We start from the raw sequence: 18,384 nt of genomic DNA on the forward strand, positions 1-18,384 counted from the left end.
GAGGGTGGTGACCAGAACTGTATGCTTTTGTCAGTTCTCAAGAGGGCAGGTTCAATAGCTGCTTTCCCCACCATCACAAGACACTGCCTGTGACCTTTTCATTCAGTCAAGTCTCCAGAACCTTTGCCAGATCCTGAAGCTAACATTCAGGAAGGTACCGGAAGCTGGTGCTCTCAGACACTTCCCTACTTCTCTGGCAGCCACAATCTGACTGTCTCATACCTGAGCTTGACTGCTCAGTGCTCCCAGATAAGACTATATATTGTGGAGTATCATCAGAAAGGGACAGTAGGAAGGAGTAGGTCCCCAACCCTGTATTTGGCTCCATGGTATTACAGAAGCCTGGCCCGTGCACACAGACATGAGAAGGAGACAGACCCGATAAGTCTTGGTGTTTTAGCTTCCCCAGTAAAAAACTATTTTTTAAAAAAGATATTTTTTATTATGTGTAAGTGTGTGTATCTGCATGTGAATGCAGGTACTCCAGGAGGCCAGGAGAGCATGTCAGAGGCTGGGGTTAGAGGCATGAGTGCTGGGTTCCAAACTTGGTCCTCTTAAAGAACTAACATGTGCTGTTAACTTCTGAGCCATCTCTCTAGCCCTGAAACTACTTTTCTTTTTTTAAAGACAAGGTATCAATATGTTGTTCAGGTTGGTCTCAAATTATTGAATTCAAGTGATACTTTTGTCTCAGTCTCTCATGTCACTGAGACCACAGGTCAATAACTAGTTGCCTACACAAATACCACTTCTTGTCCCTGAATACCAGATGACATTGGAGAATCTTCCTTCGCACATGGAAGTGTGAAGATGCCATAGACTCATAGGTTTTCTTCTCCAGGGACCACATGACTTCCAGAACAACAGGGCCATTCTTAATGAGTTCTAGGAAGAAAGGGAATGCGAAGGACAAAGCCTCCTGCCCAGTGTCCAGGAGCTGAGCCTGCCAGTGTCCCTTAAGCATTAACAAGCACATATACACACATATTCATGTCACCACCATTAAACCCTTGTGGAACCCATCAGGGACCCACTTCTGAGACAGCCAGAAGCAGAGAGCCACTGAGCATGTGTGGTCCCCTCCCTACTCAGTACTGCTCCTTTAAAGGGATTCTGCTGGTGTGGCACTCATTCCTTTGCGCTTCATCAGACATTGAACAGTCAGCCGCCAAAGAGCAGCTCCAGGCTGGATCTATGCTGGGCATGAGAACGGGCAGCAGGTGGACCAAGTCGCAGTGTTAAGGATGGAGTAGAGATGGAAGTCTGGGGACAAGTTCCAGAGCTTTCCATGCTCTTAACTTGTCTGAGAGCCTGAGAAGGTACCACCTTGCCTTACCATGGACTCTCCTTCAGGGCCCACAGGCCCACCAGGCTTAACTCAGGGGCCAAGCTTTATGGCCAGCACTGCCCTACAGGGCCATTGGAACAGCACTCAGAAGGTCTCCACAAGAGTCCAGCTTCTATCTATGAGCCCTACGGTAAGTTTGGGGAGCATGTGTGTGCATAGAGACTCCCATCCCCAGCCCTGCAGAGATCATTGGCGGACCAGAAAGGCAGGCATTGCCCTGCCCTTGGTGACGTCTATTCTTTCCCGACATTGGCTAGTTACCGTGTGGAAGTATTATAGAGAAGAGGGCATGCCCAGGCTTCTGGATTTGTATAGGCCACAGTGGAATGCTGGGCAGGACAAAGAGCAGACTATTCCCTTTCCCTAGGAACTATCCTCACTCCCTGTATACTAACATCACATCAGGGCAATGGCCTCTCTGCAATGACCCTGAGAAACCTAAGCTTTCTTCCTGATGGAAAGTTTTTCTCCCTCTTTTGTCAGGCTTCAGTGTCAGTCCTCAGTTATGTTACAGGGGTGGCAAGTTCTCTCTTGAGGCTTGCTATGGGGTATCCTTATTTTGGGAGTGCAGACTCTACTCATGGTCATCCAAGCCGTGTCCCTGTTCTGCAGGCACACATCTGTCTTGTCAGCCTTAAGCAGGCAATCTGAGCCTGTCACCTTCCTCTTAGGAGCCCAGCACCTGCATATATATGGGCTTGGGGTTAAATTTTGGAAGACCTGTACTTTCTCTATGGTTTGGCCATAGCTTTCCACCTGTGCCTCAGTTTTCCCACTTGCCTTATTGGGAACTTACTCTTCCTTTCCAGGGACATCTGTAGGTGATGCCCTCCTTTTTCTCTCTCCACAGGCATCTGGACCTGAGGCTGCTGCCTGGGTCCCCTTCCCCACAGTTGATGTCCCAGACCATGCTCACTATACCCTGGGTACGGTGATCCTGCTGGTGGGGCTCACAGGGATGCTGGGCAATCTGACAGTCATCTACACCTTCTGCAGGTGCCTGATTGGTGGGGTTGTGTCAAGGTCACTGTGCATATCCAGCCATGCAGGCAGGGTAGAATACAAGGGCAAAGTGTCACCCAGTTCTATCCAGGGTTCCTTAGGAATGGCAGAGAACCAAGGAAAATACCTTCTGTAGTATCTGGTCTAGGCATCAATTTTTAAGCCAATGAAAAGGGAAAAATGGCCCAGGGAACCTTGAATAGTTCATGCATGCCCAGTGGGCTTCAGACATACCCTCTGAGGCAGGCAGGTACTCCAGGACCTCCAGGTCTCTGCTCATTCTACCCTGCTCCCAGTAAACCTCTGGCATGCTCTGCTCCCAGAAAAGCATCCCTGGACACCAGGATCCACTTCTAACCACTCCCAGCAGCCACTCCTAGCAGCTAGCTTGGCTTCTTCCCCACCTATCCTGCTGGCTGCTGGCTGAAACAGGCGGGTTGGGAAGCTAGTACAGACTTCAGGCTCCACCAGTGGGAGAACCAAACAAGTCATTTATTCTCCTTGAACCACATCTCTTCTCTGCAACATGTAACTGTGACTCCCCCATCACTGCACTTCCTCCTGCTTGTCATTGGTTGGAAAACGAACCCCAGTTTGCAACTTCCCGAGTTGTGCTGGGGACCAAATCCTTTTGTGAGTGAAGGCCTTAGTACTGTCATCTGGAGAAGGGGACCGTGATGCCTCCCTTAGGAGCAGGTATTAAGACGGACAGTGCTAGATGAGGGTTGTGAAGGCACCCGTCCCATGGTCAGAGTCATAGATCTTGGGCTCTTTGCTACCTCAAGAGTGAACAGTGACGCTGAGCAGGGCAGGGCCAAGCTGGGCAGCAGAAGGAGGAAGAGGAGACATAAGAAGGAGGCAGAGAAGAAGAAGAAGAAGAGGTGGAGGCCCAAGCAGGTAGTAAGAAGGTGTCAGAGCAAGTGGGAAGGGTAGCCAGGGGGACACTGTTGGGGGACTGTGGCCAGAGAGGACTGTCCAAGGGACAGAGTGAGTCAACTGAGGGAATAATCCAGAGGGTGAGAAGAAGAAAGGGGTGTTGCTGAGAGCCAGCTCCTGGGCTGCACAGCTGTTTCTGGAGACACTACTCTTTACCTCACTATGAGAGACCGACCCTGGGAGATCCTTTGCCTATATTACTGGTGATACCTGCTGGACTGAGAGACATGACTGTGGGTAGCCCAAGAGCCCCCATCTGTGTCTATTCATGTGGGGAGAGGGGTTGTGTGTTCATGCATGACATGTTGTGTGCCCGTTTACATTTAGCTTATTGGCTTTTGTGTATATGTGTATGCATGAATAGCTGAGGGAGAGGGAAGGCTCCCATAGCTGGGAAGCAAGCCCTGACTTCCTCTGACCTCACAGGAACAGAGGCCTGCGGACACCTGCAAACATGTTCATTATCAACCTTGCAGTCAGCGACTTCCTCATGTCATTCACTCAGGCTCCGGTCTTCTTTGCCAGCAGCCTCTACAAGAAATGGCTCTTTGGGGAGACAGGTAGACACTTCCTCCCTTTTTGCTATAGGGAGGAAGGGGTCATAATGGAGGGATGCCATAGGGGTGGAAGTAGCCCAGACGAGGAGGTTTGCTCTTGCTGGGCACAGTGGGCAGCACCCTGAATCCCATGACTGAGTGAACAGGAAAGATGGGGTTCTGTTCTTGATAGCCCTGCAAGCCTGGCCGGATGTGGCTAGCAAGCAGGGTGGAGATGGCTTGGTCCTGTACTCTGGGAGGCAGGGAAGGAGCGGAGTTTGTCCCATCCTTTGGGACTTTCTTCCCCAGGGACTTATGGAAGTGGATATACCCACAGGTTGTGAGTTCTATGCCTTCTGTGGAGCTGTCTTTGGCATTACTTCCATGATCACCCTGACAGCCATTGCCCTGGACCGCTATCTGGTGATCACACGTCCACTGGCCACCATTGGGATGGGATCCAAAAGACGAACGGCCTTTGTCCTGCTAGGTGTCTGGCTCTATGCCCTGGCTTGGAGTCTACCACCCTTCTTCGGCTGGAGTAAGTGGGATGGTGCTATTGGGGGAGGAACAGATAGGCTGCAAGAGGAAGTTTAAGGGAAGGTTGGGTTGGCCAGCCAGCAGAGGGCCTCATGGATCACATAAGTCTCAGGTCAGACAGACATCTGTGGCATGACCAGCATCAGGGGAAGCTCAGAGTGCTTTACTAGGGACTAGAGGACCAGTCAGGGAGCCTGTCACCACATATATGGGGGTTATTGGATGGGAGCGAGTGGGGCATATTTAATGCTGAGTTTGTTGTTAGTCAGACTAGCCTGGGCCTGGAGCAGTGAGGCCTCAGCAGGTGGGACAAGCAGCAAGGCTTTAGCCCTAAGGATCGCAGCCCTAGAGCTACAGAGGGGCTAGCTCCAGTCAATGTTAGACTGGTATCCCTACTAGAACCAACTTGGGAGTCTCCTTTCACATCTCACAACTGCCCCTGGCTTTCTCAGTTCTGGGCGGGGTAGGCTAACAGCTAGGGTCAGGATGTGCTTAGGAACCTGAGCTTCACATTTGAAGCCCTATGGAACAAGGTGCTTTAAGCAACAGCACAGTGAACGCTGAGCCCCCATTCCTGGCTCCCAGGTGCCTATGTGCCTGAGGGGCTGCTGACATCCTGCTCCTGGGACTACATGACCTTCACACCCCAGGTGCGTGCCTATACCATGCTGCTCTTCTGCTTCGTGTTCTTCCTCCCCCTGCTCATCATCATCGGCTGTTACATCTTCATCTTCAGGGCCATCCGAGAAACAGGCCGGTGAGTGTGCTGTGTAGGGCTGCCCATCAGAACATACTCGGGTGCAGGTAGGTTAAAGACAAGGGGACTCGTGCTTATGGGGCGAGGGCACCTAGGAAGGTTCCTAGAGACAAGTTCTCTGAGGAGAGCTTACTGACTGCACTCCTGGCAGAACCACAGGAGGGCAGCTGAGGTTCAGTGAAAGGCCTTTCTGGAAGTCAGAGCTGTCTGTGTGGGAAAGGATGACCCCTCCTATGTGTCCCCAGTAGCTGTGACCTGTACTTGCTACAACCCAGATGCAATCTTCCTAGGGCCTGTGAGGGCTGCAGTGAGTCCCCTCAACAGCGGCGGCAGTGGCATCGGCTGCAGAGTGAGTGGAAGATGGCCAAGGTCGCACTGATTGTGATCCTCCTCTTTGTGCTCTCCTGGGCCCCCTACTCCACTGTGGCCCTGGTGGCTTTTGCTGGGTGAGCATGTGCCATAGTGCTGGTATAGGGGATTAAGGCACAGGTCCAGGTAGCCTCTCCTTCCAGCCTGACCCAAACCAGCCATCCTGACACCCTAGGTCCAGCTTGACAGCCTTATTCTCCCCATGTGGCACCTCACAAGGCTTACCCAGTTCCTGGAAGCTTCAGGGATATAGAGGGGTAGCCCTGGCTACACAAGGTAATCTGCAGTCTCCCATCTCCTTGGGAACATGCAGATATTTATGAGGTTCAGGGTCCCTCTTAGCTTGCTGCTACTAAAGAATGAATCCCTAGGAGATTCTCTCTGGTACCCTCTATGGCACCTTCAGCAGCATGGACATGGGCTAGATTTCCTAAGCACTTCTGTGAGACTGAGATTTTGGTAATTTGAACTATTTGGGTACCAATCTTTTTGAGTAGTAATAATGCAGTCTCCTAGAGAAGCTTCTCTAGGACATCCAAGGGACAGTGTACAAGATGGGGTTAGGGTTTAGCAGCATTGCATGTGAGATCTGAAGATCAGGGACAACTGAGTGGCATAAAGAGGTATTGGCAGCTGCACAGGTTCTAAGGAACAGTGGGACCTGCAGGTGTGACCTATCTTCCTCCCAGAGCCCCACCCTCAACCATCTTTAGTCTCCTTCCTACCCATCTTAAACCAGAATCCTCACTGTTACTGCCAGTCTCTCTCTCTATGGGGCTGGCTTGCCTGTGTTGGCTTAGACTGAGCTGGCATTGGTTTAGGCTGGGCTGGAATTGGCTTAGGCTGAGCTGGCATTGGCTTAGGCTGGGCTGGCATTGGTTTAGGCTGGCCTGGCATTGGTTTAGGATGAGCTGGCATTGGTTTAGACTGGACTGGCATTGGTTTAAGCTGGGCTGGCATTGGCTTAGGCTGGGCTGACATTGGTTTAGGCTGGGCTGGCATTGGTTTACTTTGGGCTGGCATTGGTTTAGATTGGGCTGAAACTGGTTTAGTTTGGGCCTTGGCAGAGTCATCCATAGAGACAACTGGAGGTATGAATAGGGGACCCTACACTTTCTCTGTCGTAGGTACTCTCACATCCTGACGCCCTACATGAGCTCAGTGCCAGCTGTCATCGCCAAGGCTTCTGCCATCCACAACCCCATCATTTATGCCATCACTCACCCCAAGTACAGGTGCGGCCTCTTCTAGACCTCCAAGTCCACTTAGGGGCATGGAGGGTCTGAGCCTACAGATGAAGGCAGAGGTTATCTGTCTCTCTGATTTCTCATATGTGTATTAGTTGGGGTCATGAACATCTTGGCACAGCTAGCAATACTGGGAAGAGTCTGAAGTCGCATGCTCCCTCTTCTTTTCCATATCAATGGCTACCTGTGTGGAAGCCAGTCCTAACTATAGAGCTCTATCATAAGGTAGCCAGGGCAGATCCTATGCAGTACTTCCTATGCAAAGGCAAACCCCCAGACTGTGACATCCTGCAAACACCCCAGCATGGCATGCTTGCTTCCACCAGGGGCCCTGGCAGCATTCGGGGGTAATGTGGCCAGGTTCATGCTCCATTAAGAAGAACGACAGCAAGGTACTGCTGTGGGCCCTCAGAGTTGTTTTCAGCTTGGTGATGTCCAACACTTGCTAATCTCCTGATGCAGACCTCAGTCAATACAGCCTATAGTACTTAGGTGTGGCCATGGCACCCATTCCCAGAGATGTGGCCTAGGGCAACCATGTTAGGACTTGAAGCGATGTCAGGTTGGTTGAACCCACTACCCCAAGGCACTCCCTCTGTGTCCACCATTCCCTGGATCTATTTTTAATCCCGTCAGCCCTGGGAGCCCACCAGTCTCTTTCACCTAGATGTCTGTCTGTCCCCATTACCAGCATCTGTCTGTTCACCAATTCTAACCCTGTATCAGTCTGTCCTTTCCTTTTCCCCTTCATGTCCCTTTACTCTAACCAGATATGTGACTCCTGCAGGGCAGCCATTGCCCAGCACCTGCCTTGCCTTGGGGTGCTACTTGGAGTGTCAAGCCAGCGCAGCCACCCCTCCCTCAGCTACCGCTCTACCCAGCGCTCTACACTGAGTAGCCAGTCCTCTGACCTCAGCTGGATCTCTGGACCGAAGCGTCAAGAGTCCCTGGGTTCTGAGAGTGAAGTGGTAAGGATGTTGGGCCCTCATTGGCTGGTACCTCACATTCCCTTTCCCAAGCAGCCCGAGGGACCTGAACCTTGTTGGCAGGGCCACATATTAGACTGGGGGACACTTCACCTCTTCTAACCTCCCCGTGCATCACCCTCTGTGACAACCAGGAATACTCAGACAGAGAGGAGATGGGTGGTCTGAAGTCACCCAACAGCAGTCCAGTCTAAACACGGCTTTCCAAGTCACCTGTTTCTCGATGGCAAGAGCTGACCCAGGGTCCTTGTTCCTTAGCACTAAGCCACCACCTTACAGGAGGTATAAAGAACTACAAGCTGCAGAATAGGGGGCAGCACTAGCCTGGGATCAGACCTGGCTTCAAGCTTTGACCTGCCACACCCTCACTGTGTGACCTGAGAGCCAGCATGACTGGACTGACCAGCTGTCTTTCACTGTCCTATCCTTGAGGCCTTCTGTTGAGCTGTAGAGCTGCCAGAGTCTCTTTAAACCACTAGTGGAAGATGAGGGGTCTGTCTTATTTGCTAACAGAGGCCTTGACTCTTTGAAGGCTACCTAGCTGAATACCCACATGCTTAAGCAGGCAAACACTGCCAACCCCGGGATGTATTTTCCTGGGCTTTGGTGACCACAACTTTGCAAATGATGCCAATAGGTCCCCCTCAATGAATACTGGTGTAAAGGCTGGAGCTGGAAGAGGTATGGATATCTGTAAGTTGTCCCTCTCACCTCAAAATTGCTCTCCCACCTCCCCAGGGATGGACAGAAACAGAAGCGACAGCTGTGTGGGGAACTGCCCAGCCAGCAAGTGGACAATCTTCCTGCAGTCAAAACCTGCAAGATGGGGCAGTCAAAGCTCCTTCCAGCCCCCAGGTACAGAACTCCAAGGCTCCCAAGGTGCTTGCACCCTGTCAATCTGTGAAAGGGTGGAGAGTCAGGCCAAGTAGCCTAAGAAGTGGCCAGAAAGGTAGGCTTGCAGTGTGAACATGCCTCTCAAAATCACCTCTTCCCATATACTCCAGCCTTGCCTTGCCTGCCTAGAGGGCTCTGTGACTCCCAGACATCCCTAGCAGAGCCTGAGTATGGCCTATGACTAGGGGAGTATCTGCATGTGACTGTGTGACTTTGTGTGCATGAAGTGCTGTTGACTACGTTGTGTCATGACAGATGCAGAGTTATAATTGTATGTGCTCATGAAAACGTGTGGTCTGCATCAGAGAACAACTCATGCATGTGTGGCCCATGTTCCTGGCCCATGCTATCTGTCACTGCAATGCCAATGTGTTGTTTGGGTGATGGAGTGTAGATGGTTTTGTCTGATTTTGATGCTGGACATACCTGCGGAAGAGGCTGCAAGCTGTACAAGTGCTCACTGCCAATGCCCAGAGCTCAAGATGTCACTCAAAATACTTGTAGCTATAAAAAGAAGGCCAGCTGTCAGCCCCAGTGCCTATGGAATGGAATGTCGATGGTGTTAGAGAAGGCCATATTTTGGAACACTGGAAATGCCATGAGCACAGGCGCCCAGGCAGCCCCTCCCCCCTCAGCTGGCAGCTTCCCTGCCCTCCTCTTTCTTACACACAGCTCCTATCAGCCACTGAGTATTTCGGGGCTTCCTTGGCCACTCTGGAATCACGGGTGTGTCCTGTCTTCCGTCCTTATGCTGCTTCCCTATGAGTAGCCTGCTGCTGCTTTTGCAGTTGGGGAGCTCCTGTCCCACTGTGTTGTATCCCAGGCATTATGCACAATCACAGAGGTCAGGCCAGAAGCCTGATAGTGGCCTGTAATGATCAGGAAATGGTTGAAGACCAGAATATTTACCCTGGATGGAGGCAGGACCACGGAGATGAGCTTTTAGCACAGAGGGTGAAGCATCAGCAGTTGCCAAACACAAGTGATAAGCATTGCCATCAAGTCACAAGTATGCAGAGGAAACTCCCAGGGGGTTCCCTGGGGGAAGGGGTTGAACTGTCTGTTTGAACATCCCGAGTGAACACAGTGGGACTCAGGAGAAGAAACTTGGTGTCCTAGAACAGTGTGTGTGTGTGTGTGTGTGTGTGTGTGTGTGTGTGTGTGTGTGTGAGAGAGAGAGAGAGAGAGAGAGAGAGAGAGAGAGAGAGAGAGAGAGAGAGAGAGAATTTGGGAGCATCCAAAGAGAGCCTGGGGCTAACATTAGGGACGTAGAAAGGAAGAGGGGCAGGTAATAGGAGTGGTGAACTGTGTATGGGGGGGCGTGAAGCAAGGATTAAGCCAGAAAGGGGCTTAATCACCTTTGCAGTATAGCCAGGCCCTTCTGATGTGCCCTCAGGGAAGTTGTGGTGGGTAAAGGAAGCCTGTGAGGTGTACTTCCTGAGGAAGCTGGTGCTACAGGGCAGGCAAAGGGTGAGTGAGTTAGGGAAGCAGGGATAAGGGGGACACCAGGCCTCACACACTTTCTGGAGTGCAGAAGAAAGATGAACTGGGGTGGAGGCATTAGAGTCTGAACCTCAGGAGTGCAAGAGCCTGAGCCTATCCTGGGGGTATCCTGAAAATAGCCTAAGATTTTGCTGGCTCCTTCTTTGAAGTGTGGTCCTTGAGAAGGTCCACCCCCAACCTTGACCACAGCCTGGCCCTTCTACACAGTTGCCGTCATCTGGTCGTCTGTCAGTGTTCTCAAATGTGAAGAGGTTTTAGAAGGCTGCCCTGTGAAACATTTCGAGAGATGAACAGAGGTGTATTATTTACTTTCAGGCCAAGGGACAGCTCCCCAGCCTGGACCTCGGGATGTAGGATGCCCACTGGCCCTCCTTTTCTTCTGCTACTTGTCCAGTTCCATCACTTCCCTATCACATGCACAAACCCAGGCTTATCTCCAAAAGCCTGGAAGCTTTGGAAGTGTCACTGTCACCTGTGCTACACTGGACTCACAGTTCCAGCCCCTTCCCACACCATAAAACTCCTGCCTTGAAGCATGGTCTGCACTACTCAGCCATCACACCTGGGCTCTGCCTGAAGCATGGACCCAGGCTCTCTTTCCTGCTTCACTTCCAGCAGCCACCGCCTCTCCTCGGACACTGTGTGCTGCGATTGGCCAGGCGATGACAATAGCGATGGCCCTGGGGAACTCATCATTTATTTATGAGTCAAGCATCGTGGCTAGCCTTTGTGACCAGGCTGGACATCTCATTGGTTCAGAAAGCTCTGTCCAGCATCCCCTGCTGTCAGTGATCAAAATGTTGAACACAGACTTTACTTTGCACAACAGAAATACTTCACCTCTAGTTCTCCCATAGCATTCACACTGTGGCCCATACTTACATGTTTGTGGGCACTGGCGAGCACATAGGTACCTATCTGTATGCACACCAAACACATGTATGCACACCCTGCCCTTACTGATTGTTTTCTGTCAGTGGTCTAAGTTCCTTCCAGATGTGGATCTGACAGGGTATTGGAAAATAAAAAAACAAGGTCTCCTGTGATAAACATGTCTACTGGTGCTTCTGTGGAGAAGAGAGCAGGCATGGTCTCCATGTTTCCAGCAACTTCTTTCTCCTTTCCCTAAAGATTTTTCACTCCTGAAAATCTATTTCAAACTGTAGAGGAGCAAAATAGAGGAGGGACAAAGGCCAGTTTGGCCCATCCCCTCCTCTCCAGGGAGGTGTGGAACTCCGCCCAGCCATGAGTACCAGCTGCTCTCCAACTGGCTTCGGGTCTCCCAGGGGAAGCAGAGGGAGGCTGGCCTTTCCCTTTAAGAACATCTTCTCACTACCCCTCCCTCATCCAGAAGCAAGTCATCAGGCAGTGCCAGAGTCCAAAGAAAGAGCCTTCAGCTCCAGGTACAGCCTTGTTGGGGCTCCAGGTCCAGGGTCAGCCTTGCTGGGGCTCCAGATCCAGGGTTAGCCTTGCTGGGGCTCCAGGTCCAAGATTAGCCTTGCTGGGGCTTCAGGTCCTTTCTTTTTGGTTATGCTGTGTGTCTGAATCTTCCCCAGCTGAGAAGGATGGATATGGCTGGGGGACAAGGATGGAGTTAGGGATAGATGGGATGGTGCAGAGGACGGGATGGGAGAGGGACGGGGTGCTGACCTCCTAGCCCATGAAAGTGGAGTTGCTTGGTACAAAGAGGAGGTGGTGAAACAAAGAAAAAGAGCACAAGAAACCTCCCTGGTTTCTTCCCTGTGCTGTTTTTGTGTCCTTGAGCAAATTGCCAACCGACTCTGTAACATCAACACTCTTATCATGGATGCAGGCTCAGGGTGTAGTTTGGGATTGTGGCAGCTAGGAAATTACTCACATCCCGGCCTGCACTGAGTCCTCCAGGTTAGTGTGGTTGAGGGGGCCAGCAAGAAGCCAACCTTCAGCCTCAGTTTCCCGAGCTGGGAGCCAGAGTGAACGTCAATCTATCTCCAGACAACATGAGATCTGAAGTCTCTCTTGGGGGAAGATGGGTTTCTGGAGCCTCTTAACACAAACACCATGGTGACTGAAGCCCCAAGGGGCCAAGACCCCCACCCAGAGTGCACTGTCTCTGGAGAACAGACTGAAGCATGCCGCACATGCTTCCCTTCCCTGCCCCTCTGGCTCTATGTCCTAGCAGCTGAACAAATGGCACTTCTCCCTTACCCCCTGTCATTCCTGCGCAAAGGGCATGGAGCCTGGCGTGCAGCGCTGGCAGCTGTAGCTTTCCATGCTGCTGTCAAGTTTTCCAGGGCACAAATGAGATGGGAGAGCCAGGAATAACTGCCTGGGCCCCAGAGGGTCTAGAGGGGTGGGACAACCTCAGACCTGGCTTCAGACCTTTTACCAAGGGGCCAGACAGCACACTCCCTACTCTAGGCCAGGGCTTTGGAAGATGCCTATAGCCACCGGGAGCCCATTATCTGACTTGGGTCCCACTGAAATGAACCCAGGCTCCAGTGGGACCTGAGTCCATTCCCTGTGTGACCTTGGAGAATTTGTTTAACTTCTCTGAGCCTCGGCTCTTATAATCCAAGGTGGCAGCCTCTTAGGACCCCAAGAAAACTGGTGTGAAGGGCCCTTTTCTGAACTTGGCCATGTTCAAAGTGCTGCCATTTCATGCTTATTTTTATGTCTGGACCCATAATAGTGACACAGGAATCAATCAGCACTCTAAAGGTTTTTCAGACCTGCTGGAGGCTAAGCTAAGTCCAGGGCCCCACAGGGCCCCACAATGGGTAAGGTGCCAGCTCATGGTCCTTACCAGGAACAACAGAACAGCAAAACCCCTACCCAGAGGAGGATTCAGAGTGGGCCCACTGACTAGAACAAGGGTGTGTGGGCTCTGCAGAGGGCACAAAAGGGGCCAGTCTTCCTTGCCTGCCCCTTGGGGAAGGGTGTTCTGGGTGCCTGACACCCCTTCCCAGGGACTATATTAGCCGTGTGAGTCATGGTGGAGTGGCTGAGAGGCCACGGGCAGGCGGGCCCAGTGTTGGGTTACAGTCCATTTATGGGCGCAGCAAGGGCAGATATCAGTGTCGATGGCATTCACTCCCAGCTATTCTTAGGAGTCTCCCAGGAGCTCTGCACAGCCTGGCCAGGCAGCAAGGGACATAGCAGGCAAGGCCAGGGGTTGGGGGTCCTGGGGCCAGGAACAGAGATAGGAGCACAGATATGGGCTGGAAAGACGGGGTGCATGAGTGTCCTCTTACCTGACTCTTTGTGCTATTTGTCTACAGAGGAAGCCACTGCTGTCAGTACCAGTATGTCTTACAGTGTGACTCTGACTGGGCCTGGGCCCTGGGGCTTTCGCCTGCAAGGAGGCAAGGACTTCAATATGCCCCTCACTATCTCCCGGGTAAGTGAACATTGTCCCTAGCCTTATTCCCAAAGGGGCAGGGCATTCTTGGAAGAGGGCATGCTCATGTCCATCTGTCTGTCAGTCTGTCTTCCCAGGGCTCTTGGAAAGCACAGCCTGCCCTATTCCTGGCCTGAAGTCTAGGACTGGACTGGTCTGATCTTGGCCACAGCTGAATTTGCTCACCCCAGCTTGTTCTCTAGACTTTGCCCATCTAAGCAAGATGTCATGGGCAAATAGCTGGCATTTTGAGTAGAGGAGCAAATGCTGAGTTTGCAGGATGGGTAAACTTGTGGGCAGAGAGTACAGGGCCTTCCTAAGCCCTTTCCTAGCAGGGTAGGCTTGGAGTATTCCCAAACTTGGAGTCCCTCCATTAAAGTGGACAGTTGCTTAGGGAAGAGTATTCCTAGTGTAAGGAAGGCAGGTAACAGACAGGTAGATGGACAGACTGTTGTCCCTGCTGCCTGCTATCTTGATATAAGTCCAGGCTAGACCGGTTGTTGGTCTCCAGTATCCCCGGACCCAAGACACCAGCCCCTCCTCTCCCTGACATAGTGGGCCTGACAAGAACCTCATGTCACCTGGCTCTTGGTCTGAGCCTGTCTTCCTCACTTGAGCCCAGGGCTGCCTGTCTCACGACTTTGCTCTTGCTAGGCTTGGGAAATGGACCCTGGGTCCTGTAGTATGTGGTTAGAAACAACCCTGCCCAATGGAAATGGCACTGAATGTCATGTGTTATGAGTTCGGTTCCCATTGGGTTTGATAAACTGAGGCCCAGAGATAAAAAGTAGATATGATTGAAAGGAAGAGAGAAGTGTGGCTTTCACTACTGCCATAGCCTGTTGCTATCTGCTCAATATTTGCTAGATAAAGCACCCCACAAGTCCTGGTAGATCTGGGACTGAAGGCCCCATGGCTTACTGAGAAGCATACATGGAACAAGTATAACCTGCTTGGTGGCTGAGCCCCTGGCAGAACTGATCTGGGCTTAAGGGGCAGGGTTAGACTCCAGGATGTCACTGTGAAGTTAGAGGGTGGAATCAGATAGAATTGGATTGCTGTTTCTTCCATGGAGTGGCAGAGACTTGCCTTGGACCTGGGGCTAGCACTCAGTGGTAGTGGGGAAGCCTGAAAAGTGCTTGACAGAGGAGCAGGGCCCAATATCTCTACTGAAGCAGTCTTGGTCTTCAGATCACTTTTAAGCTAGGCACGTAGAGTGGTCTTTGGGGACATTGTCCTTCATCTCTCAGCTGCAGATCTGAAGTCTGTGTCCTCCAGACCTACTGCCCTGAAAACCACAGGGCCCCTATTAAGAGGACACCCTAAACCATGTACATTCTCCATGTGTGTCCAGTGGCCATGCTCAACCCAGACCCTGCACAATCCCCACTCCTGTGACTGTAGGTTTCCTGTCTATATAAGATAGGGCCTCTCACACCATCCTCTGAGGGAAGATTGATTGGATGCCTAGAATTGAGCCCACCATCCCCAAGACTCATTGCTGGTGCTTCGTGCTCTGTCTAAGAGGAGCAAATTCATCTCCAGGATCAGTGGCACCCAGAAAAGCCAATGACCTCACTCAGGACCTATTCACCACCTGGCCCCGGATGACCAGGGCTTAAATGGCAGTGCAGAGGCTTTAAACTAGACAGCAGGAAGAATGTCCTCAATCAAAGAGGGGGCAGTTGGGATGTGCTGGAAGCTAAATCTAGGGAGACAATTAAAAATAGAAGCCAGGCCATTGGGAGATTGGCTCATTTCTGATACATACCTCAAATCACCTGAAAGCAGGGTGGCCTGAGCAATGGTGTTCAGGTCTTGCAGTCTCCTGAAAAATGCAACTAATGGGCCACAGATACAGTGGGCTTTGGCACCTCAGGCTTGGGCATTCCAGGCCCAGTGTTGATGGCAAGACAGACACTGAACACTAGGCCTGCAGTATTTGCTGCCAATGTGTACAAGCACCTTCTGTACCAGAAACATTCTGCTCACAGAGACAGGATTAGGACACTGCCCATCTCCAGCAGTCCCCTGCTCCACTCGCAGTCACTGCAATTGTGAGGGGTGATCAGGCAGGAAGTCTGGGGTTACCAGCTCATTGCCCAGCAAAGACTTGCACGGGATGGCGATGACCATGGGTAGCACTCACATGTGCTGCATGGCCTAGCTCCCATGCCTAGTCCTTTGCCTGTCAGTCCGGGCAAATGCCTTTATTTATCCGGGACAGGTGCAGAGGCTTGCAACCTGAGCTTCCCTCTCACCCTCCCCTCCCTCACCTTAGCCAATTCTCCAGCGAGCAGAGTTGAGGGAGGAGATCAACAGGTCCAACCCTTACCAGGACCCCTGCCTCTCGCCAGATGCTGGGGCTAGGTGTGGGGCCTTGTCCCTTCATGGCTGTGGCACCCTCCACATTAGGAAAGAAGCAAGTGTCTTTGTTCATTCTAGCCCCGCCTCAGGGGTCTTGCGTATAAAATGGGGTAGTGCTGTGCACACCTGTGAAAGTACAAGTGTGGAAATGAGTCTGGCTATGAGGCTAGTGTGCAAAGGGGCTGTGGGTGGGGTCAGGCCTGCTTCCTTCTTGGCAAACCTTTGCTCTCAGAATCTCCATCCTACCTGGCAGGCTTGCCTGGGCCATAGTCCAGAAGTCTTCTGCCTCTCCTCTGGTTTCAGTTTCAGTATTATTGAACTGTCCCAGCTAAGGTTGGGACACTGAGAGCAGAGGACCCTTGGGAAGAGAACGGGAGGACAGTCTGAAACTATTCTGGGGGTGGCTGTGCTGGCAATTCCTGGAATCTCCAGGCCCCTGGAGCACAACATCTTGAGCTGTTCTCGGCAGCACCTATCAGTGCTGACAGACCATGCTGTTTATAGCACTGCTGAAGGTCAGGCAATCATCTATCTAGCTATCCAGCAGTGAAGATAAGGAACAGTCATAACTGGAGACTGCATTCTTAGAGGTTCAACACTCCAGGTTCTCCTTTGGCTCAAACTCACCTCTGACCCCTTAAAGGCCCTGAAGGAAGCAGGCCAGAGGCCTGCTAAGTCCTAGGAGGGGCCCTTGTAGGTCCCTGAACCAGAACACAAGCCAAGGGCAACTCTATGGGCAAACAGAAATGCAGGCAAATGCTATGGGGAGACAGGAGACTATGGAGACAGCACATATGAGGGGTTTATAGGCACCAGGGACAGGAGGAAATCCCCCAGCTGTGAAGACCCTCCAGTCCTTACTTCCAGGCTTCCCATTCCCAAACACGGCTTTTCCACTCTACTAGAGCCAGGCTCCTACTTTCATGGGAACCACCCTTGGAAGCATAAAGCAGATTTTCCAGGGCCAAGTGCACACAAGAACACTGGCAATTTGTTAGAGAAGCAGAGAGGAACAGTGTCAGGATCCACACAGAAGAAGACCCACAACACACACACACACACACACACACACACACACACACACACACACACACACACACACACACACACAGGCGCGTTCGAGCATGCACACGCACACATGCGCATCAATCATTGGTATGTGCAGACAATTAGGTACCAAGGCCAGGTATCTGAGTGTGTAAGGGATGGGATATAGAGGAGTAGGGACCTGTGGTCACTTCTTTTGGGGGGGACTCTGAGAGCATAGAAGGTGAAATAAGAGCTATTTGGACAAGCAAAGCGGGGCATAGGAGAGCCTGGCTTATTTATACGCTAGAGTTGGAATAGAGGTTGAGGTCACTGGGAGACAGAAGTTTCCAGAAAAAGGGCAAGAGCTGGGGCAAGACCCCAAGGGAGGCCAGATGGGAAAAGAGCCGGCCCGGCACGTGGTAATTTCATCCCAGAAAGTTAAAATGCACTTAGGACTTCAGGGGGAATACCTGCCAGCTTTGAAGAAGGGGATGGGAAGGTTCCACTCCTTCTAGGCCTGTTACCTGTCTTTAGTCAACTGCATCGCACCTGGCAAGTTGCACAATGTGCTTCTGAATATGGGGAGGGATGCTAAAAACTTCTGTAGAGCCCAAGGGCCCCTGAGAGGCTGCTGGCTGTCCTGTCGGCTTCCAACCGAGCTAGGGTCATGAGGACATGGCTTGGGAGCTTTGAACCACTGCCTGGCACCTTGTTTCCCTGAGATCCTGGACAAAATCCCTGCTATCCTGACACACCCTTCTAGGAATAGAAGGTGTGGGTACAGCCATACTGATCGCATACCTGCTGTCCCCCAGTGCTATCCTTGACTTTTCTGAAGCTTCTAGGGAGAAGGAGGTCGGGGCCAGAACTCAAGCTCCCTTGGATCGGAGATTCCATCAAAATCTTCTCAGCTCCTTAGCATTCTCATGCACACCCTATTTGATAACATAATCTTCACACACGACCGAGGAGGGCCCTGTGTTCTGGACAACCACTGGAATGTGTGAAGTTTCAAACAAAGCAAGCTTAACTTGATCCGTACCTTTGTCCGCATGCTTTTCTTTGTTGCCTTCCTCCTAGGCACAACAGTGGCCATGGGATCAGCTGTGCTGCCTCTGGAGAGGGGGTTGTGCCTTGCAAATCAGATGTGTCCTCTTGACCATAATGGCACTCATTTCTCTATTGTCCTTGCCTGGTTACACATTTGGGGTGTAAAAGAGGAATGTTCTGGGCACAGGGTGGGCAGTGTTTAAGAAGATACCTGGGACTGCAAAGGCTGGTGAGCAGCAGTTGGTAAGGGAGGGCCTTTTAGTCTTGTTGCAATCACCCACAAGGTAAAGGTCAGTGCTTCTGGGACCAGTGATATGGGGTTCCTTACAGTCATGGCCCAGCAAGCATGGGGCGAGTGACTGATCTTGACCCAGTTTGACCTTGGCCTCTCTAGGCTCTGCTTACTGTTCAGATCCATACTGAAAAGGTGACTGTTGTCTT

General features: G+C 51.7%; 2 protein-coding genes across 3 annotated transcripts in view; both read left to right on the top strand.

The window, feature by feature from the left end:
- The window catches only part of Opn4 (opsin 4), a 57,658-nt gene extending 46,501 nt beyond the window's left edge, over window positions 1-11,157 (top strand). Inside the window, exons 1-10 of one of the 2 annotated variants that reach the window (XM_035453210.1) lie at window positions 1,116-1,478; window positions 2,199-2,344; window positions 3,713-3,846; window positions 4,160-4,363; window positions 4,948-5,119; window positions 5,410-5,565; window positions 6,616-6,723; window positions 7,523-7,703; window positions 8,460-8,576; window positions 10,434-11,157. In XM_035453210.1, the coding sequence (XP_035309101.1) occupies window positions 1,338-1,478; window positions 2,199-2,344; window positions 3,713-3,846; window positions 4,160-4,363; window positions 4,948-5,119; window positions 5,410-5,565; window positions 6,616-6,723; window positions 7,523-7,703; window positions 8,460-8,576; window positions 10,434-10,472 (1,398 nt within the window). In that variant the 5' untranslated portion in view covers window positions 1,116-1,337 and the 3' untranslated portion in view covers window positions 10,473-11,157. Of the gene's footprint in view, window positions 1-1,115; window positions 1,479-2,198; window positions 2,345-3,712; window positions 3,847-4,159; window positions 4,364-4,947; window positions 5,120-5,409; window positions 5,566-6,615; window positions 6,724-7,522; window positions 7,704-8,459; window positions 8,577-10,433 lie in introns of those variants that run through there. The other variant, XM_027389439.2, reaches the window with a different exon arrangement.
- Window positions 11,158-13,399: 2,242 nt separating this feature from the next.
- Ldb3 (LIM domain binding 3) overlaps window positions 13,400-18,384 on the top strand; it is a 62,612-nt gene continuing 57,627 nt past the window's right edge. Inside the window, exon 1 of the mRNA XM_035453067.1 lies at window positions 13,400-13,497. Coding sequence (XP_035308958.1) covers window positions 13,405-13,497 — 93 coding nt within the window. The 5' untranslated portion in view covers window positions 13,400-13,404. The remainder of the gene's footprint in view (window positions 13,498-18,384) is intronic.

The sequence above is a fragment of the Cricetulus griseus genome (genome assembly GCF_003668045.3).
Source record: "Cricetulus griseus strain 17A/GY chromosome 1 unlocalized genomic scaffold, alternate assembly CriGri-PICRH-1.0 chr1_1, whole genome shotgun sequence".
Classification (NCBI taxonomy): Eukaryota; Metazoa; Chordata; class Mammalia; order Rodentia; family Cricetidae; genus Cricetulus; species Cricetulus griseus.